This window comes from Pogoniulus pusillus, chromosome 3, assembly GCF_015220805.1.
Source record: "Pogoniulus pusillus isolate bPogPus1 chromosome 3, bPogPus1.pri, whole genome shotgun sequence".
NCBI classification, from domain to species: domain Eukaryota; kingdom Metazoa; phylum Chordata; class Aves; order Piciformes; family Lybiidae; genus Pogoniulus; species Pogoniulus pusillus.
The window spans coordinates 20,855,491-20,875,376 of NC_087266.1; the positions used below are offsets into that span (position 1 = coordinate 20,855,491).

At 39.5% G+C, this 19,886-nt stretch overlaps 1 protein-coding gene across 5 annotated transcripts in view; it reads left to right on the forward strand.

Annotated features, from left to right (window-relative positions):
* SGCG (sarcoglycan gamma) overlaps positions 1–19,886 on the forward strand; it is a 163,457-nt gene that overhangs the window by 62,889 nt on the left and 80,682 nt on the right. For 3 of the 5 annotated variants that reach the window (XM_064171867.1, XM_064171860.1, XM_064171882.1), the window contains one exon: positions 15,685–15,882. In XM_064171867.1, the coding sequence (XP_064027937.1) occupies positions 15,688–15,882 (195 nt within the window). In that variant the 5' untranslated portion in view covers positions 15,685–15,687. The remainder of the gene's footprint in view (positions 1–15,684; positions 15,883–19,886) is intronic. The other 2 variants (XM_064171873.1, XM_064171889.1) reach the window with 1 other exon arrangement.

Genomic DNA, 19,886 nt, shown 5'->3' on the forward strand with positions numbered 1-19,886 from the left:
CTGCATCAAGAGAATTGCTGCCAGCAGGGCAAGGGAGGGGATTCTCCCCCTTTATTTTGCTCTCATCAGGCCCCACCTGGACTACTGTGCAGTTCTGGAGCCCCCAACACAAGAAGGACATCAAACTGTTGGAACAAATCCAGAGGAGAGCCATGAAGGTGATCAGAGGGCTGGAGCACCTCTGCTATGAGGACAGGCTACAAGAGTTGGGGCTCTTCAGCCTGGAGAAGAGAAGGCTTCGAGGAGACCTTGTTGTAGCCTTCCAGTATCTGAAGGGGGCCTACAGGAAGGCTGGGGAGGGACTATATCACAGTATCACAGTATCACAGTATTATCAGGGTTGGAAGAGACCTCACAGATCATCAAGTCCAACCCTTTACCACAGAGCTCAAGGCTAGACCATGGCACCAAGTGCCACGTCCAACCTTGCCTTGAACAGCTCCAGGGACGGCGACTCCACCACCTCCCCGGGCAGCCCATTCCAGTGTCCAATGACTCTCTCAGTGAAGAACTTTCTCCTCACCTCCAGCCTAAATCTCCCCCGGCGCAGCCTGAGGCTGTGTCCTCTCGTTCTGGCGCTGGCCACCTGAGAGAAGAGAGCAACCTGCCCCTGGCCACAATCACCCCTCAGGTAGTTGTAGACAGCAATAAGGTCACCCCTGAGCCTCCTCTTCTCCAGGCTAAACAATCCCAGCTCCCTCAGCCTCTCCTCATAGGGCTGTGCTCAAGGCCTCTCACCAGCCTCGTCGCCCTTCTCTGGACACGCTCAAGCATCTCAACGTCCCTTCTAAACTTGTCTTGTAATGATAGGATTAGTAATGGGTTTAAATTGGCAGAGGGGAGATTTAGACTAGATATTAGGAAGAAGTTCTTTACAGTGAGGGTGGTGAAACACTGGAACTGGTTGCCCAGGGAGGTTGTGGAGGCTTCCTCCCTGGAGGTGTTCAAGGCTAGAATGGATGAGGCCTTGAGCAGCCTGACGTGTTCCTGTCCACGGCAGGGGGGTTGGAACTGGATGATCTTTGAGGCCCCTTCCAACCTAAACCATTCTATGATTCTATGATTTCTGTCAGTAGTTTTATATTCTGTTCAGAATTTTGTCCATCAAGTTACTTGCAAACAACCTAAAGAACTCAATGCAAGGTTTCTCAATGAGTGAAAGAACTAAAAGCCTAATGACCAAAAACTACCCCTAGTCAGTCATTCTAAAAGTTTTGTAAGTTTTTCAGCCATCTTCTCTGTGTTTCTCTGAAAGTCAGGCAATGCCTGGGTTGTATTGTAAAGCTTTATTCACTTGCAAAGATTACAACCTCCACTTTTTCCTGAAGAAAAGCCCTTTGATACATGGAAAAGATCAAATTATCAGCATAAGGGAGGATGTAGGTTTCAGCCTCGGTGTAATTTCTAATCCTGTAAAGATTATATTTTATAATTTATATATGGAAAGATTATTACAGGATCACAGAATGTCAGGGGTTGGAAGGGACTGAAAGAGATCATCAAGTCCAACCCCCCTGCCAGAGCAGGACCTTACAGTCTAGCTCAGGTCACAGAGGAATGCATCCAGATAGGCCTTGAAAGTCTCCAGAGAAGGAGACTCCACAGCCTCTCTGGGGAGCCTGTTCCAGTGTTCCGTGACCCTTACAGTAAAGAAGTCCCCCCTTGTGTTGAGGTGAGGTATTAGACTCTCCAGAGACTGCTGTGTGTTTAATTTTGTTTTGCCCTTTTTAGTGATGCAGTAGACTGAACACACACTGCCATTATTTTCCATAAAGACAGGATTTTATTAAGTTTTACAGGCAGTTCTGCTAGCCTTTCCCTAAGAACAAGATAGCTTTCAACATTCTGTGTCTGAAGTTGTTCCTTTCTTACACCTAGCTCAAGACAAGTGATGCAAAGCTACAGCTAACAATTTAAAGTCTTGACCATATAAACACAGGCAATTAAACTGTTCTTAACATCAGAGTTGGATTTAATTATACTGTTAGTCACTTATTCTTCCAGACCATTTACTTTACTTTCATTGTTTTTGTTTTGTAACTCCTGTGTCTAAAGGCATTGTTTATGGATCAAGAAGACTATTATTGTGGGGTTTTTAAAGGAGTCTATGATGTATTATTTATTGTTTTGCTCAGGAATACATTGGAGATTTTCAATTACAGAAAACAGGCTTATTAGCACTACCAAGAAAGAGTCTTTTAACCACTGGCATTTTCTGCATTCATATTTCATTCTTATTTCCAGTCATACATGAGGAAAAAAAGAATGAAAAATGAATGGATTACCATTCTCTTAAGATTTATTCTAGTATTTGGAAGGCACTGATCAGAGCAGAACTCTACAATTCTTAGCAGCTATAATAGCAGTCTACATACATTTACTATCTTTAAATTTCAGGCCTCAGTTTTTGAGGTAGGTATTTCTGAGATAGCAACTAAGGGAATGTCTTCACTGTGCTTCAGACATCCCTTCCCGGCATGAGCAATGGGAGCTGCCTTTCCCTCTTACCCTGCAGGCTGTGTCACACCATCCTTGTACCTCCTTCCTTCTTCAGATGAAATCTTGACTCTTTTCTGTTTCATCATTATGAGTAGGGGACAAAATGCACCAAATCAAAGACTGACAGATGGGAGTTATGGCAGTGGAATTGACAGTGCTTATAACCCCACCACTATCAGCATTTATATGAACCTGTTGTGTGTAAGCACCTTAGAAAATGTGAAAGCAATTTCCAGCTTGAGAGTTCACTGGAACTATTGCTGGATCCTAAGCTAAGGAGTTTTTAGATTCTGGGCTTGACTATTATCCTGACTTTGAACCCCTTTGTCTCAATGGACTGCACTAGAATCCTTTTACATTCTGAGCAGATACTTTAAGAACAGTTTTTAGTTTCAGATGTCTAAAATTTGGTCTAATGATACAGCAAATGACATTGCAGTGAGTGAACTATAGGCAGTAGTTACCTAAAATATTATTAAAAGGTACTGTGGGGTGGCAGACAGCTTACAAAAAGATCATAAATCTCTGGAAGCTATACAAGTAGAGAATTGCTGACTGGGAGGCAGTGACAATGTATAGCATGTTCTGCAGCTGGGGAGTGAAAATGTGTAGATCCTTGGTTTCCTCCTTCTCCATTTGAGATGAAATGAAAGCTATACTAAGGAGTCTTACAAGGCTTAACACTTATTACTGATACCAGAGTCCCCACTGTAATGTTACTGCATGCTTAAATGTTACTGAGATGTAATCTCATCCCAGCTCAATTTTCAAGAAAAGTAGGAGGAGAGGAGAAAAGAAGATGTCAGTTCTGCATGTGTTGTTTTGGCTGATTCATTTATGCTTTAACCTCATTGTTTCCTAAACAGACAGCTACTAGGGTCAGTGTTTAAAGAATTAGTTGCAACCCCACAAAAAGGTAGCTTTGGGAAGAATATAATCATATATGGTTGTTAAACTAAGCGGAGTCGTGAGATAGAGAAGAAACTTCATTAGTACAGTCCTGGAGCTGGGTCAGGGGACAGAAAGGGAGGAAAGAAAGAAAATGCTAGTAGAGTGAAGGTCACACTACTGAAGAAAATTTATTTGGTACACTAAACTTAAAATTACTATTTTCTCATAGGTATGAGATGTATGAGTCAAGTGAACGGAATTAAAGTAGCCCTCTGTGGCTGTAACATAATCCCATTTTAAGCTCTGCTTCATACATAGCTGGGTGATTTATCCTTTTTTTCCTTTTTTCACCTGACAAATTTGACTATTGCAGGTGGATTTCAGATCTGCAGGAGCCATACATCTAGAATTGTAACAAAGATGGAAGAAAGCAGCATAGACTGCAGTTATAGCGCCGGTAATTTCAACACTACATGCAGGGCAGGGGTAGATGTGTCAGAAGTAGCTACACCTGGTGTTCAGCAGGTGACTTGGCTTTAAGTTGGGTAGCTTTAGTCATCATTTATGTGTTGTATCAGTGCTTAGGAAACCTTATCTGTTTGGCTGATAGGTAAGGGAAGGCAGCACTGTTTTGTGGAAAGTTGCTGACTCAGTCAACTAGACCCAGAAGTGGGTGGAAGTCTGCAGCCATGGAATTGAGGGACCTACTAAAGCTACTGAGAATCTAGAAAACTAGAAAAGAAGTGTCAAAGTTAAAGCTTAGGCTGAAATGTGGGTAATGTAAGGACAGGACATCTGTGGTAGCAGTCTTTAAAGTAATTTTACTACCACATGCAAGACCTTGTAGAAAGAACATGAGTAAGAAAGAGGCTCAGATTCATTAGGAGTTGGGGATATTTGTGAACCATTAATAGGAATGACATCTTCATTTTAGCAGAAATGGAACCAGACACCTGACATTGTAAAAAGATTAGACCTTTTTAAACTTCACATTGAAGGGAAGCTGAATAGTGCAGAGGAGCACATTTGGAACAATATGAAGAGGATTTTCATGAAAAAACATACATCCCCAGCTGCAGGATTAAAAGAGAATCTGGCAGCATGATATGGTGAACAAACAGAATCTCACTGGAATTGGAGGTAGAAGACTGGGAAATAAAGGGAAATTATACATATTTCAAAAGCCTCAAAGCATGGTAGGAAAATTAAAATGCTAAGAAACTACATGAACCTGAATAGTCACTTTGAAAACATAATAGAAAATTGTCTTGAGTAACATCAAGTTAAAACCGTGGGAAAGACAGAATAGGATGTGGAAATGGTACCATATTAACAGAAGTTTCCTGTAAAGGTAAATTGATAAAACAGTTGTATCAGCACCTCAGCAGTTATATTGACATGGTCATATATATATAGATATGTAATCTCTCTCTCTCTCTATATATATATATAGATATGCAATCTAAATAGACATAATAACATCAGAACAACAGTATAAATATGATTGATAATAGCAAGAACTATGTTGCAAATGACCTGACCAAGGTGATTACAATGACTGTGACTTGCTGTAGTGGTCAGGGCAGACTTAAGAGGAAACTGTTTTATCTTTGCCCTTGCAGTATAAATGTCATAATTAAGCCTAACATTTGGCATACGTTTTTAGATGTCATAAATGACTATTTTTGGGAGCACCTTCTCAGGAAGCAAGAGTAATTTCCTGACTTAATTTTGAGCAGTGCACGTGTTGCTATCAAGGTCTGTATTGTAACATCAGCTGTATTGATGTTAGATGGAGTAACAAGAACCAAAGAATCTTAGTTATTGTTCTTAACTTTAAAATGCAGAAAGAAAGCAGGCTGTGGAGAGGAAACAAATTTTGGCATGTGAGTCTTTCAAAATCTCATACCAGATTCCCAGTGTAAACTCATACTTAAAGAACATGGCTAAACCAGTACAACTAAAGAGCAGGACAGGAGAGGTTGTTAGCAGCAGGAAACTATTGATAAAAGCATGTAAGTTGCATTAACTGGGGCAAAAAATGATTGAAACTCTACTAGGCTAAATGTAACGACACAGCAGAGGAGTCCAAGCAGTATTCAAAAACTTGGGAGAAAGAAATATTTTTCACATTGCATATAAGGCTCCCACAGAGACTCTAGACAATCGAAGTTTAGCAGCACTATTTAGAAACTCTAAAGAAAATAAATTCCTGTTCATGTATGGGTGTACTTTTTTTTCCCCAAGTAACCTATTTTGAAGTCAAAGTTAATCCAGCTTTGAGCAAGGAATAGAACTAGATGATGTTCAGAGTTTCCTGTCAAGTGTTTTGTGATTCTGTGATTCTCTTAAGGGAAAACTGTTGCATGATTAATCAAAGACTACCTGTCATGATCTCATGAACAATTGAACCCAGTAATACAGGTATATGCCATCCTTCCACAAACAACTTCTGTCTTCTGTCATACTGTAGAGGACAAAAAAGAAGGTCAAGCAATCTCCTTTTACTTTGTCTCTTTAAGAGAAAGAAATCTCACAATGAGAAGAGTCAGAAATAATTTCTGTTCTGATACTGACTGCAATGCATTATGTATCCTCTGTTCTCCTGGTGGACTTCCTGTCCTTTGTGTAAACACTTAAATGATCTTGACTCCATTACTGGATCTCAGACTTCCATTGTCAGGTGAAAAGTGCTATTTTCTCTCTTCTTAAAGATTTATTTCTGAAGTTGGTAACAGTAGTGAAAGCTCCATGAGGTTTAGGGAGTAGCTTTGTGGATGAGACACTCACGTAGATGCGGGTGTCACCCACATCTTCATGCAACCACTTCTACATCAGTTATTCTAAGTTCTTTGTGTCCTTGAAAAAAATCTTGTTGTCTACCAAGACAGAGCAACAAGAACATTGGAAGTCTCAGGGAAGTAATAACTTCGAGATTTGAATATTTTATTCTGCATTACAATACTCAAGGTCATCCAAACAAATTCAGTTGTAGTAGTGACTGAATTTCAGAGAGAGAGAAAGTTCACGTTTGGATTTTTTTAATGAAAGTACTTAACATGAAAGACATGGGACTTCCAATACCAGCAACTAACTCCTTAAAATGTTACTAAGACATGCAAAAATAAAAAATAGTTTATAATCTTTGTGGTATTTTGGTTTGTTGTTTGGTTTTGGTGTGGGTTATTTTTTTCTGCTTAGCCATTTGGTTCTGAAGGAGCATCATGGAATGCTCTGCCCAGGGAGGTGGTGGAGTCACCATCCCTGGAGGTGTTCAAGAAAAGCCTGGATGAGGCACTTGGTGCCATGGTCTAGTTGACTGGATAGGTCTGGGTGCTAGGTTGGCCTGGATGCTCTTGGAGGTCTCTTCCAACCTGGTTGATTCTATGATTCTATGTTCTGATTAATGTTTTAGGAATTTGTTAAAGGAGGAAAAGTAAATTAAGTTGAAAGATTGAAAACAAAGTTTTAAAAACTTTTTTACTGTGAGATTCAAAAGTGCACAGGTATTAGACAAATAATATATATTTTTTTTAATGCAGAACTTCATCCTATGGTGTCAGTGGCTACCTTTCAGCCATTGCAGTGATACTTAAAATGTGCCAAGCTGTTAATTGTGACCGTGTCAGAGTCATTATGTAAATTTGCACTGCGGGGTATGCAAACAGTTAACCAGGCCATATTAATCTCTTTGCTGGTTTCCACAAATTACACTGCAGGGATCCATCTCTTTTTAGCTGATGACACTAGTTTACTATTCAAATGGTAATATATTACATAATACAGAAATCTCAACAAAGAACAAGGTTAGGCAAGATTAAATATGATATGTTGGAATGAGGGAGAGGTGAAAGGAATTGGAAAATTTTCCTTTAGGCATAAGAGTTTGAGTTTTCCCTGCCTTTCTGATTTTGTCTTGAAAGTTTTTCCATGTTGATTCTAAATTTTTCCTTTCTTTCTTATTACTTTTTTTCTTTGAGCAGCAGAGTTGCTTCAGGTTTTTTTCCTGTGTTGGTGTCCCAGTCTGGAGGAGTCCCAGGTGTGGGAAGTTTTGCTAGTTTGAAGCTAGCTAGAATGTTTTGGTGAGAGGAACCAGATCACAGGCTGTGAAAGCAAAACAATGGTGATGTCTGCTTCCCTCATAGGCTTGCTGAGATGTATAAGAACAAGAAATAAAAACAGATAGGCACTTCTGCTGGGGAACTGGCTGAGCTGCATTCCCACTCTCTCTAGCCTCTCTGCTGTTTCTTTAATTAATTCACTTTGTTTCCTAACCCCCTGGCTGAACCTCTGTTCTTCCTTGGGACTGGGGTAAGGTTGAGAGAGGTAGGGGGAAGGTGAAGGGGTGGTTGGGAGACCCTCTTGGGGACTCAGGTTTCTGGGAGGGGAGTTGTGTTTCTGTATTACCTTTTAACTCGTATATTTCTGCGTATAACTGTATATGCTGTAAATATCTGTATGTATATTGTGCTAAGCTGTAAATAATAAGCTTCATTCAATGTCCAGAGCTGGCTGAGTCTAGTCTGGGTGATTTCACAGAGATTCAGATTCTCAGGCACAGAACTAAGGCACAAATGGTGTCAACACATAGGCTAGTTTTATCGTGTCCACATGACATACACACAGAAGGATAGGGAGGGATGAGGAGAGGGGAAGAGGTAAGAGAGATGGGGGAGAAAAGAGAAAGAAAAGAAAAATACCCCCATGCAGAAAGAAGGAAGGTCACCCCAGAGTCATTCAGCATCCTGAAAGTCTCTTTAAAGAGAGTGGGGGGGGGGGGGGGGGAGCAATCCATCTGCAGGTCAGAGCTTCTCCTCTTCTACCTGGCTGCCTCATTGAGTATGCATGCTTTTTCTGAGAATCACTTAGCATTTTCTAGGAGTGATTTGCTTAGCCAGGTGTGGTAGGGGGTTTTTAGACTTGAAATGCCCTTGTCCGGTCAGTTTCTCTGAAATGATCACTTCTGTCAATAAATCAGGATCTGCTAGACTGTGGACTGAATCAGCATCACCTGTCACACCTGAAAGCCTTCACCTCCTATGTGTGTTAGGTGATGGGAGCTCAGTTCCAGGTGTGGTGGTGAGCAGTCAGGCAGGTGGTCCCACATTAGCATACACAAGCTCACTCTGCATTCTTTGGCTAGTTTCTTGTCCAGTTGTTGCATACTGGAGAGCTCCTAGGGGTCTGAGCTCATGCAGGAGGGGATTTTTGGGACAGTGAGTACAAACAGGATGCTCACTTAGCAGTTCTGATAAATTTAGCTCAAAACAAGTGTTTTTTTTTTTCCTGAGATGTTGGGATATATTGTTTATCTCAGTCTCTGACAGTTGGGAAATACTCCAGCTTCACCTGTTTCCTCTTTATCAATGGGCTTCTTCCATCCTCCACAAAGACAAAAGTATACATGCCCGAATGCTACCAAAGTCTGAAATCTTAATGGTCTTTTGAGGTTCATACTATATAATGATACCCATCTAGCCCAATGCATTATATAGAAACAACATTGCTGAACATAGTGTTCCATGAGGATGCTGTATGCAGATCATACATAAGTAGTAAAGCAGTTCTGACTTGCCTGGGTTGACATGTGGTTTTACTTTAGTTTACATTTTGGTTGCAATGGCACTAGAATTTAGTTTAAATGGTTACCACGACGTTGCTAATGAACTGTTTCAGTGTATCACTATCACCTCTTTCATTCCTATACATACTGTGAATTTTCTTGCATGTGAATGAATATACTGCATGTTAAGAGAGGAGGAGAAGAAGCATTGATGACTGAAATTCCCTTTCAAAACAAGCTGTACAGTGTGAACATCAGTGGTGCAAATTTCTTCATGAAACCTCACCAGTTCTTCTTAGCTCGGATTTGAAAGGTTCTCTTGAGCGCTAAACTTCTTGCCTCTGCTGAAATATCTCAACATAGTTGGAAACAGTCCAAAAATATAAAATGCTAACAATTATATAATTATCAATGGAATGATAGTTGGCTATTAGTATAAGCTAACTAAGTAGTATTATATTTCATTTTTATTACAATATGACAAAGCTTACTCAAGTAATAAAGTTCTGAACTGTGCATTAAGGAGTATATTATTTATATTCAAGAAAATAACAGACATATATGCACAAAACCAGTGAAAACATGTTTTTGCAAGTGAGATAAACTGAGATTTCTTATTTTAATTGAAATAATGTCCTATTATTTATCTTACAGATATTTATCTTACAGATAAATAATTCCTGAAAATAATTCAATTAACAAACTTCTACTCAGCTTGCTTTTCCAAGCTGGCTTACTGATAAGTGTACAAGTTCCTTCTTCAAAACACAGCTGTCTTAATTGAATATTCCAGAGTGATCAGAATGGCTTTTTAAACTTGATTCCCCAGCTAACCTAAATCCGACAGCACCCTTATTGATGCACAGTTTTTTGATAGCTAGATACTAACATAAAAATCTTCTCAACCTCTGAACCAGGTGAGTCATAGAGGCCAGCCTCTCAAGTCACAGTATCACACAGTATCACAGTATCACCAAGGTTGGAAGAGACCTCACAGATCATCAAGTCCAACCCTTTACCACAGTGCCCAAGGCTAGACCATGGCACCAAGTGCCACATCCAACCTTGCCTTGAACTGCCCCAGGGACGACGACTCCACCACCTCCCCAGGCAGCCCATTCCAGTGCCTAATGACTCTCTCAGTGAAGAACTTTCTCCTCACCTCGAGCCGAAATTTCCCCTGGCGCAGCCTGAGGCTGTGTCCTCTTGTTCTGGAGCTGGCCACCTGAGAGAAGAGAGCAACCTCCTCCTGGCCACAACCACCCTTCAGGTAGTTGTAGACAGCAATAAGGTCACCCCTGAGCCTCCTCTTCTCCAGGCTAAACAACCCCAGCTCCCTAAGCCTCTCCTCGTAGTCTTGCATGGAAAAGGCAGAATAGATCCAAAGAAATGTTCTGTCTTGGATACCTGTTTTCAGTGAGCAACTTTGGTAACATCAGATAAAGAACATACATACATCGCTTTTATCAGCAGCTCGTATGTGTATTTCTGTAGGCATGAATTTCATGCATTATGTGCAACGCTTACAAGAAACACCTGAACACATGAGAATCTCACATGGTCAAAATATCTGCAGTGTATGCACATTATATATCTCATTTTAAATCTATAACAAATGTCTTGGCAGCTGATAAGCACTTAGCATTTGTTTAAAATCAGCAAATGGGCAAGAAGTAATTGGCTAAAAATGGATCCTAGTAAAACAGAAGATGACAACTGGAAGATACTTTCAAATAGCAAACTATCATGACAGAGATCGATCTCATGGATTATGGCCATTGTATACAAAAATCTGTAAGGAATACATGAGTAGTTGAGCTTAATCTTAATTGACATTTGATTGCATGGACCCTTGAGTAGGTATACCAAGAATTTCCACTTCTATTATGACACTGGTGACATGATCCAAATAATACCTATTTTCATGGCCCATTTGAATTATGTTAGAAATTTCCTTCAGAAACAAAATTGCCATTTTTACCTACACTATAGGTTGCCAGGACTGTTCTTACTCTCTGTAGCTTGTGTGCTGACTCTTTGAAAAAGATTATAAGCATCACAGGTTCCAAAGCCATTATCCATGATGCAAATTTATTGTTTCTCCAACCCATGTACACTGAGGTGCTGAGTAACTATTTCCTTCTTGGTGCTCCTACACAACCAGCTTACAGTTTCGTGGTTATTCTGTTTAGAAATCACTTTTTTTTCATCATGGTACTAAACATCTGTTGTCTTCCTTCTGAGTGCTTCTTCAGTCCTGGCAAATTTCACCACTGAACTATGAGATCTGCCTGCCTGAAGCTTTCCTTTCAGCCCAGCTTCCTAAAACAGCCCAAACCTGCAAAATAATTTATTTTTTACTTCTCCAGAAGTCAGATCTATGATTATTTTTCTGTGCTTTCTATGTTATTTATTCTGTTATTATTGTATGTTATTTCAGTTCATGAACTTACAAACGATATGGAAAGTTGATTCTTTCAGAAGAAACAGTCCAACATTATTAATTCTTAAAGGATTTCCCCTGTAATTGCTTGGTATTGCTTGGCCACTAATTGTCTTCATGAAATACTGTATGAAGTAGAAAAATGCATTCAGTTGTCTAAGCCAGCATTACCCATTTGCTGGAACCAAATAATTTTTTGACAGTATTAATAATGCTGTTTTCTATCAGAAAAAAAAAAAAACAACTGAAGGGAGCAGTGCTGTGTTGGGACATGACTCCTGTGAAACTTCTGAAGGGCTGAAAACAATCTCAAAATTCATATGCTTTTTGGTGAAATGCAAAATGGATTTTGACCTCGCCTCATTAAACAGCAGTACATAATACATTGTGTGTAAAGCCCTCAACTGGCACAGCGAACATTTTACACCAAGATAAAAATAGAACAGAGGAGAAAAGGAATCAAAGTAATCCTATCTTGTTAAATTACATGCTTCTGAAAATCATTCTGGTTAGCATTAATTTGACCAAATGTTTATGTCTAGAACATGTTTTTTTGTACACGTGAAAAGGTCATGCCAGGCTTGCTTTATTTCTCTCTCTTTTTTTTTTTTTTTCCCAGAGAATTTAAACAGTATCACAGTATTATCAGGGTTGGAAGAGACCTCACAGATCATCAAGTCCAACCCTTTACCACAGAGCTCAAGGCTAGACCATGGCACCAAGTGCCACGTCCAATCCTGCCTTGAACAGCTCCAGGGACGGTGACTCCACCACCTCCCCGGGCAGCCCATTCCAGTGTCCAATGACTCTCTCAGTGAAGAACTTTCTCCTCACCTCCAGCCTAAATCTCCCCTGGCGCAGCCTGAGGCTGTGTCCTCTCGTTCTGGTGCTGGCCACCTGAGAGAAGAGAGCAACCTCCTCCTGGCCACAACCACCCTTCAGGTAGTTGTAGACAGTAATAAGATTACCCCTGAGCCTCCTCCAGGCTAACCAATCCCAGCTCCCTCAGCCTCTCCTCGTAGGGCTGTGCTCAAGGCCTCTCCCCAGCCTCATTGCCCTTCTCTGGACACGCTCAAGCATCTCAATGTCCCTCCTAAACTGGGGGCCCCAGAACTGAACACAGGACTCAAGGTGTGGTCTAACCAGTGCAGAGTACAGGGGCAGAATGACCTCCCTGCTCCTGCTGACCACACCATTCCTGATGCAGGCCAGGATGCCACTGGCTCTCTTGGCCACCTGGGCACACTGCTGGCTCATGTTCAGGTGGGTATCAATCAGCACCCTCAGATCCCTCTCTGTTTGGCTGCTCTCCAGCCACTCCGACCCCAGCCTGTATCTCTGCATGGGGTTGTTGTGGCCAAAGTGCAGCACCCTGCACTTGGAGCTATTGAACGCCATCCCCTTGGACTCTGCCCATCTGTCCAGGTGGTCAAGGTCCCGCTGCAGAGCCCTTCTGCCCTCCAATCCAGTCGCATCTGCCCCCAGCTTAGTGTCATAACACATCTAAGGTGCAGTTCATTGGATGTCTAAATTGTACATCTGAAATAAGTCAGATAAGTAGTTCCCCACAGAGGTAGGTTTATCTCTATTGATGAGAAAAAGAGTCCAGATTGACTGGCTCAGATACTGATAGCTAAATTGTTGGTGGGATGAATCCTGACCTCAGAGATCACTGTAATGAAGCTAGAATAAAAACTTGGAGATCTGAGAATTCATTTACTCCACCAAATGGTGTTACTGCTGTGACATTTACCTTGAAGGGGTAGCCATCAGCAACACAAGAAATAGACAAAACTTGGATGTCACAGATAGAGATTTGTTGTCAAAGGCTTAGCTAATTTCCTGATCCTGGGCAGTTTCTGATGAATGGTCATTTTCCCACAGCCTATTGAAATGACCTATTGACTGGAGCTTCTGCTACTGTGGCAATTATTTCTGTTTATAGTTTCTTATTATACTGAAACTTACCAAGCATGTGTAATGAGGGAATCTGTAAGAAACTCGGGGGATACCCTGTGTTAGGGTATTAGATAGTCATACTGTACCTGAGCAAGGAAGGACTGCACAAGTTATTTCTCACAATGTATCTGTTGGTGTCACCAGCTAGCAGGTACTGCATCCCATTCTGTAAGTTACAGTGTTCAGGAGCAATCTGTGTGCAACGATAAAAGTTTTTCAAAGACTTTTAGGAAACCCATTGTTTGTATGAATGTCCCAGTTTCTCTTCCTTGGCAGAGCATGGTAGAGCAGCTTTAAGATGGGCTAGTTTTATACAAGTGATAAGGTTTAGTGCCATGGTCTAGTTGATTGGATAGGGCAGGGTGATAGGTTGGACTGGATGATCTTGGAGGTCTCTTCCACCCTGGTTGATTCTGTGATTCTATGATTCTACAATGATTATTGGAAATGGTTAGTGATTGTACAATGATTAGTGGGAAAACAGCAAAACAATAGCAGCAACTCATATATAAACAGTACCCTATCATCAGTACTAGGTGCTTGAATAATACATGGGACTGAAAAATATAATCTGATGCTTTTAAACAAAAGTAGTTCATGCGGTGACTATTAAGTAACATTGTGTAAGTCTACAATGTTTTGCAGTAACGTTAAGCCAAGTTATTTCAGAATCTATGATTCTTCACTAATAAATCATGATACTGTTTTCAGTTCAGCAGACTAAAAGATTTATGTACACTGTATCATGAGCAACTGAGACTGAAAGCAGTGAAAAATTAAGTAGAATATTGTGCCATGGTAGCAGCAGCACAGTTACATTATGAACTGCCAATGATGAAGTCTCATTTTTTAATGCAAATAACCAGCACATTAAAAGATTAATAGAAGTGCAGAAATAAAATTAATAGTGCATATATAAGCAAAAAAGTAATGCATTAACTGGTGTTCAGATGTAAACTTGTACTGTGTTCCTTGTGTTGTAGTTCAGTAGGAAGCTATAGGGAGGAATGTTGATGTTTTTCTAAAGACAAGACTTAGAACTGAGAGCCACAGTCTTGTTAAAGAAACAGGATGGCTCTGAAGGAGACCTGAGCTTCTCTAATGACTTACAGTAATTCAGCAGCTGGGCAAGGATGAAACTTAATCATGTTTTTGAAAGTTGTGTGAGCAGAGCACAGTGATCCCAGGAGTAAACTGAGAATTGAGAGGAGAGCTTGTGTGAAAACCGACTGAAGATATTCTCATCTGAAAACATTATATTGTAGGAAAGTTGGCCAGTGCTTTGATCTAAGATGCTTGTAAAATATACCTGGTTCCTGGGACAGGCAAGAAGTCTTTTTGACATCAGTGCTTGGGCTTTTTTCTTTCTTGTTTGCCTTTTATTATTTACATTTTATATCGATGGAAATGAGAGCAATGCTGCCCACTGTTGTTCTAGATAAGCAGCTTCACCTGCTGATGTTTATTCTTGTGGCTGAAATTGAATTGTAAGTCTTAAAGAATGGTTTGAATTGTTGGTGTTTTCTATGCTGTAAAGGTAGTGAGTATCCTCATGGTTTAAGGATGAGCAGCCTGGTAAGATAGGGCTGGGGGATAGGTTGGACTGGATGATCTTGGAGGTCTCTTCTAACCCGGTTGATTCTATGATTTCATAGAATTCAAACAATGCTTCCTTAAAAACAAAAATAAAAAGTGACAGAGGCTTTTTGAAAGTGTTGGGTTTATTGCTACTATCTTTAAATATGAATGGCTGATGAACTGAGAAATCACTATTTGCCTTATATTTTCTTTTTTTATATATATGCAGATTGTGAAGCCTAACATATTTGGGCATTTCAGTGATACTAAGTTTTGCTGCACAATAAGCACATTTTATTACTGAATAGAGGAAAGAATATGTAGAAGTGTTTTTAAACCTGTGCTTACAAGATACTGCTAACACTTGTAACTATTTTTACAGCAAAATAATATTATTCTGTAAACCACAGATTATGATTGATCCTATGAAATATTTTTATGAGAGAATTAGGTTATGAAGAATGGAAGGAAAATGTTGCTGTCTTATAGAGAGTAAAATACATTTTAGCCTCCTGAAAATGACAATTGATGTTGTTCATATATTAAAACATCACATTGTATGTATCAAAAAGTAAGATGTAAGTGTAATTTGAGTGCAATGTGATAAGAAGTTTTACCTGGAAAGCATTTTCAAGAGTTCCTTGTTTATAGTAACTTGCTATTACAATTACATCTTCATATTTTCTTTAGAGGCTTATATAAATATTTTTAATTAGGCTCAACTAATCAATCCCTTTTCTTCTTTACATAGCAGATGGTACGTGAACAATACACTACAACTACACCAGGCACTAGCCTAGAGAGGCCGAAGAATGGATATGTCTACAAAATTGGAATTTATGGCTGGAGGAAGCGTTGCCTCTACCTGTTTGTTCTCCTCCTGCTTATCATCCTCGTTGTGAACTTCTCTTTGACGATCTGGATTCTTAAAGTGATGTGGTTCTCCCCAGTAAGTGTCCTTTAATTCTCTGTTCTTTTCATATTCTCTTCTCTTCCCGAATCACTGCATCACTGAGTATGTCCATACACGAGATTTTCTGTATGTAATAGATTTTTTTTTCTTCTCAACAATTTATTTGTACTTTGGTTGAAAGTATGTAAGATATATCTGTCTTTGCACATACTTTCTGTGTTGGAAATAATCTCTGAAAAACTGAGGTTGGTGATACTTAATATTGAGGTGTATTCTAATCATTCTAAGAGAATATATTTTACTCTTCTCTCAAATTCTCTGTTAAATCTATATTTTGTAAGTGTGTTTTCTGTGATTTTATCTTATCTGGAATTCCTTAGTGTTACAGCATTGCTGACAGTTGCTGATTTTCCTTAGCTTCCTTCTATTTATCAGCATCTAAAGTTTAGCAATTTATTTACCCAATTAATTACAGCTCGGAGGTTATTATTACTGCTTTCTGCTTGAGGCTAAGCAGTTATATTATTCAGCAATAAATTTAATAACTTTCCATTGTCCTATGTATTTTAATATTTATAATGTAATTTTATGTGTAGTAGATTAAAGGGTAACTTTCAGAAGTCTGCAAGATGTAGCTTTAGTCAGAATGCAATAAAATGCATCAGTGACTGAGGAAGCTAAGCTAATTTGTTCCTAACATGCAGCATGAAACACTGATGAATTGATTTGTTATGAAGAAAACAAGAGTAGTAAATTGCTACAGCTCTGCCCCTGATACTGAAGGTGTTATATTAGAGTTCCCATTAGGTATCATTATTACACCTCTGTCATTAAATGAAGGCTATTTCTTTTTGTAGACACATTTCTATAGTCATTTTCTTACTATAAAGAAAGTAGGTTAATTCTAAGACCTACTTACTAATATAGTTATTAGTGCTTGAATTCCCATCAAGCTCTTTCACCACATAGTTTCTTTTCAGCACTGTCACACATATTGCAATACATCTTAGATCATGTAGAATTTTTCTGTTACTCATTTTACAAAGAAGATGTGCACTTACTGACTGCACATCAAGAATCACAGAGAACATATTTTTTTTTCTACTTTGTGACTCGGGTTTCTATTTTTAAGGAGGTTTTAAAATTATTTTATGTTGGTTTGGTTTCTTTTTGTGAAACTGGGTTTGTCTTCTCTAATATGAGGACATAGGCCAGGACTAGAGAAACAGTTTAAGAAATTCCACTCCTAAGAGTTCCTTTTTCCCACTAATTATCTATGAGGAAGCCACCAAATGCTTTGATCTGCTGAGGGACAGTGTCCTCCTTATGCCTTGACAGCAAGAGCTGTTGAGTAACAGTTCAAGTAGTACAGATTTACACTCTTTCACAGGCTGGGCTATGAATGCCGTGGTTTGTAAGGTGTTTTCTAATACTCTGTTAAAGAATCTGTATTCATACTAGGTTAAATAGTGACTTAACAGTAATGCCTTTGTTCAGTTAGGATAATTTTAGAGGCATACCTGTATTTCAACTAATCAACTACAGGAACATTTGTGCAAAGTACACATGTATGTGTTCATGATCATTCAGAATGGAGAATTTTTTTGACTGAGTATTGTTTTTGTAGAGTCTGTCTGTCAAGACAAGAAGCAATTGTGAAGATGCCAGAAATGCCATCCAGAGGAGCACTGTTAGCCTCTAAGAAAGATCTTAGAAAGAGTACAGGTTCTAATTGCATGTGGTGCATTGAAGCACCTCAGTGTATCTTTTTGCGTCTGTGGAAGTACTCTTTGTAAAGAATGAGTGTAGCAGTCATAGAAATTGCCAGCAATATCATCAAACCCTTTTCCTGATGGAATTAAGCATCTATGCCTCCAAGTTTTTTGTTATCATTTGTAAATAGATTTTTATGATTCTTGACTTCCAACCTTGACAAGTATTTGGTATTTAGGAAATCAGTTTATATCCAATTAAGTATTCTTATTATTAGCAAGGGTTTAAAAGTAATTTAGAGATATCATCCTATGCAATCAGCAATTATTTGACAAATATTAGTCTTTCAACTGTGATAACACTTCTGGACTCCTCAGTTCAAGAGAGATGTTGAGGTGATGGAAGATGTCCAGAGAAGGGCAAGAAGGCTGGTGAAGGGCCTGGAACACAAACCCTACGAGGAGAGGCTGAGAGAGCTGGGGTTGTTTAGCCTGGAGAAGAGGAGGCTCAGGGGTGCCCTCATTGCTGTCTACATCTATCTGGAGGAAGGTTGTAGCCAGGTAGGTGTTGCTCTCTTCTCCTAGACAACCAGCAACAGAACAAGGGTACACAGGCTCAAGTTGTGCCACGGGAAGTATAGGCTGGATGTTAGGAGGAAGTTCTTGCCAGAGAGAGTGATTGGCATTGGAATGGGCTGCCCAGAGAGGTGGTGGAGGCACCGTCCCTGGAGGTGTTCAAGAAAAGCCTGCATGAGGCACTTAGTGCCATGGTCTAGTTGAGTGGATAGGGCTGGGTGCTAGGTTGGACTGGATGATCTTGGAGGTCTCTTCTAACCTGGTTGATTCTATGATTCTATGAATTGTGTGTTACATAGAGATTACACTACGTATTGTGTGTAATATTAATAACAGATATTGTATTTTTGGCTAATACTTTTAAAATATTCAGTCTCAGTTTAAAAAAAAACCCAATCAAACAAAACAATAAGATATAATCCCTAACTATTAATATCTAGTAAAATACTAACTGTTTCTGTGCAAAACAACAAGTTGTATATTTTGCTAAGGCTGATAAATGTATTTAGAATAAAACATGATAATCTTTAAAAACTGTTTCTGTGGTAGAGCTCAGAAGAGAGCTTTGCTCAAAGAAAACTTTCAAGATTATGTGGTTGTAGCATGTGGTTTCACTAGGCAAACAGTTCTTCAGTTCAGTGCATAGCGGTGTTGGTGCTTTGGTGTTTGATTGGCATAGTTCTGTAGCGCAGCCCTTTCAAGAGCCTACTCAAAGTTGGCAAAATTGTTAATGAGGCATCAAAGATCACAGAAATCACAGAATTAACCAGGTTGGAAAAGACCTTCAAGATTCCAACTTATCACCTAACACCTTCTAATTAACTAAACAATGGCACTAAGTGCCTCATCCAGTCTGCTTTCAAACACCTCCAGGGATGGTGACTCCGTGTCCCAGGATGGCCCATCCCAATGGCAAATCACTCCTTCTGTGAAGAACTTCTTCCTAACGTCTAGCCTAAACCTGCCCTGGTACAGTTTGAGGCTTCATCCTCTTGTTCTGTCACTAGGTGCCTGGAAGAAGAGACTAATCCCCAGCTGGCTGCAACCTATTTTCGGGTAGCTGTAGAGAGCAATAAGATCTCCTCTCAGCCTCCTCTTCAGGCTGAACAACCTCTCCTCATAGGGCTTGTGTTCCAGCCCCCTCACCAGCCTGGTTGCCCTTCTCTGGACATGTTCAAGATTCTTTTATAGGATAGAAATTATTTTCTCTTTCTGTAAAACATCTTCAAATCTTTCATTAAGTAATAACTTGCAGTATACAGAAATTACATGCTGTGTCTACTCGTAGATCCAGATTCAAATAATAATGAAATTATTAATAGACCTTCAACAAGGTCTGGCATAGAATTAATCCATATATCTCCTCTCTCAACCCAAAAACCAGACAAATGAACAAACAAGCTAAACTGACACAGGAGAATGTGAACCAGATATAGATATGCTGCAAAATGAATATAAATAAACCTCCTTGTAGAAATTTGGAAGGATTATGAAAGATGGAGACTTTTCTAAACACTATTGTTTGAGAGGCCTTCAGCACTAAATGAATAGCTGACTAAAATGAACAGGATTTTATTTCATTTTGTAGAATCTAGACTAAAGAGGAGCAACCCTTTCACAGAATGTATTTCTTTTCATATGTTGTCCCTATTACATAACATATGAGCATCCCCAAGTCATGCAGATTGATTCACAGGTATCTGATATGTCTGATTCTTTCTTTGTTTTTCTCTTCTTTAGAGTTTGAGGACA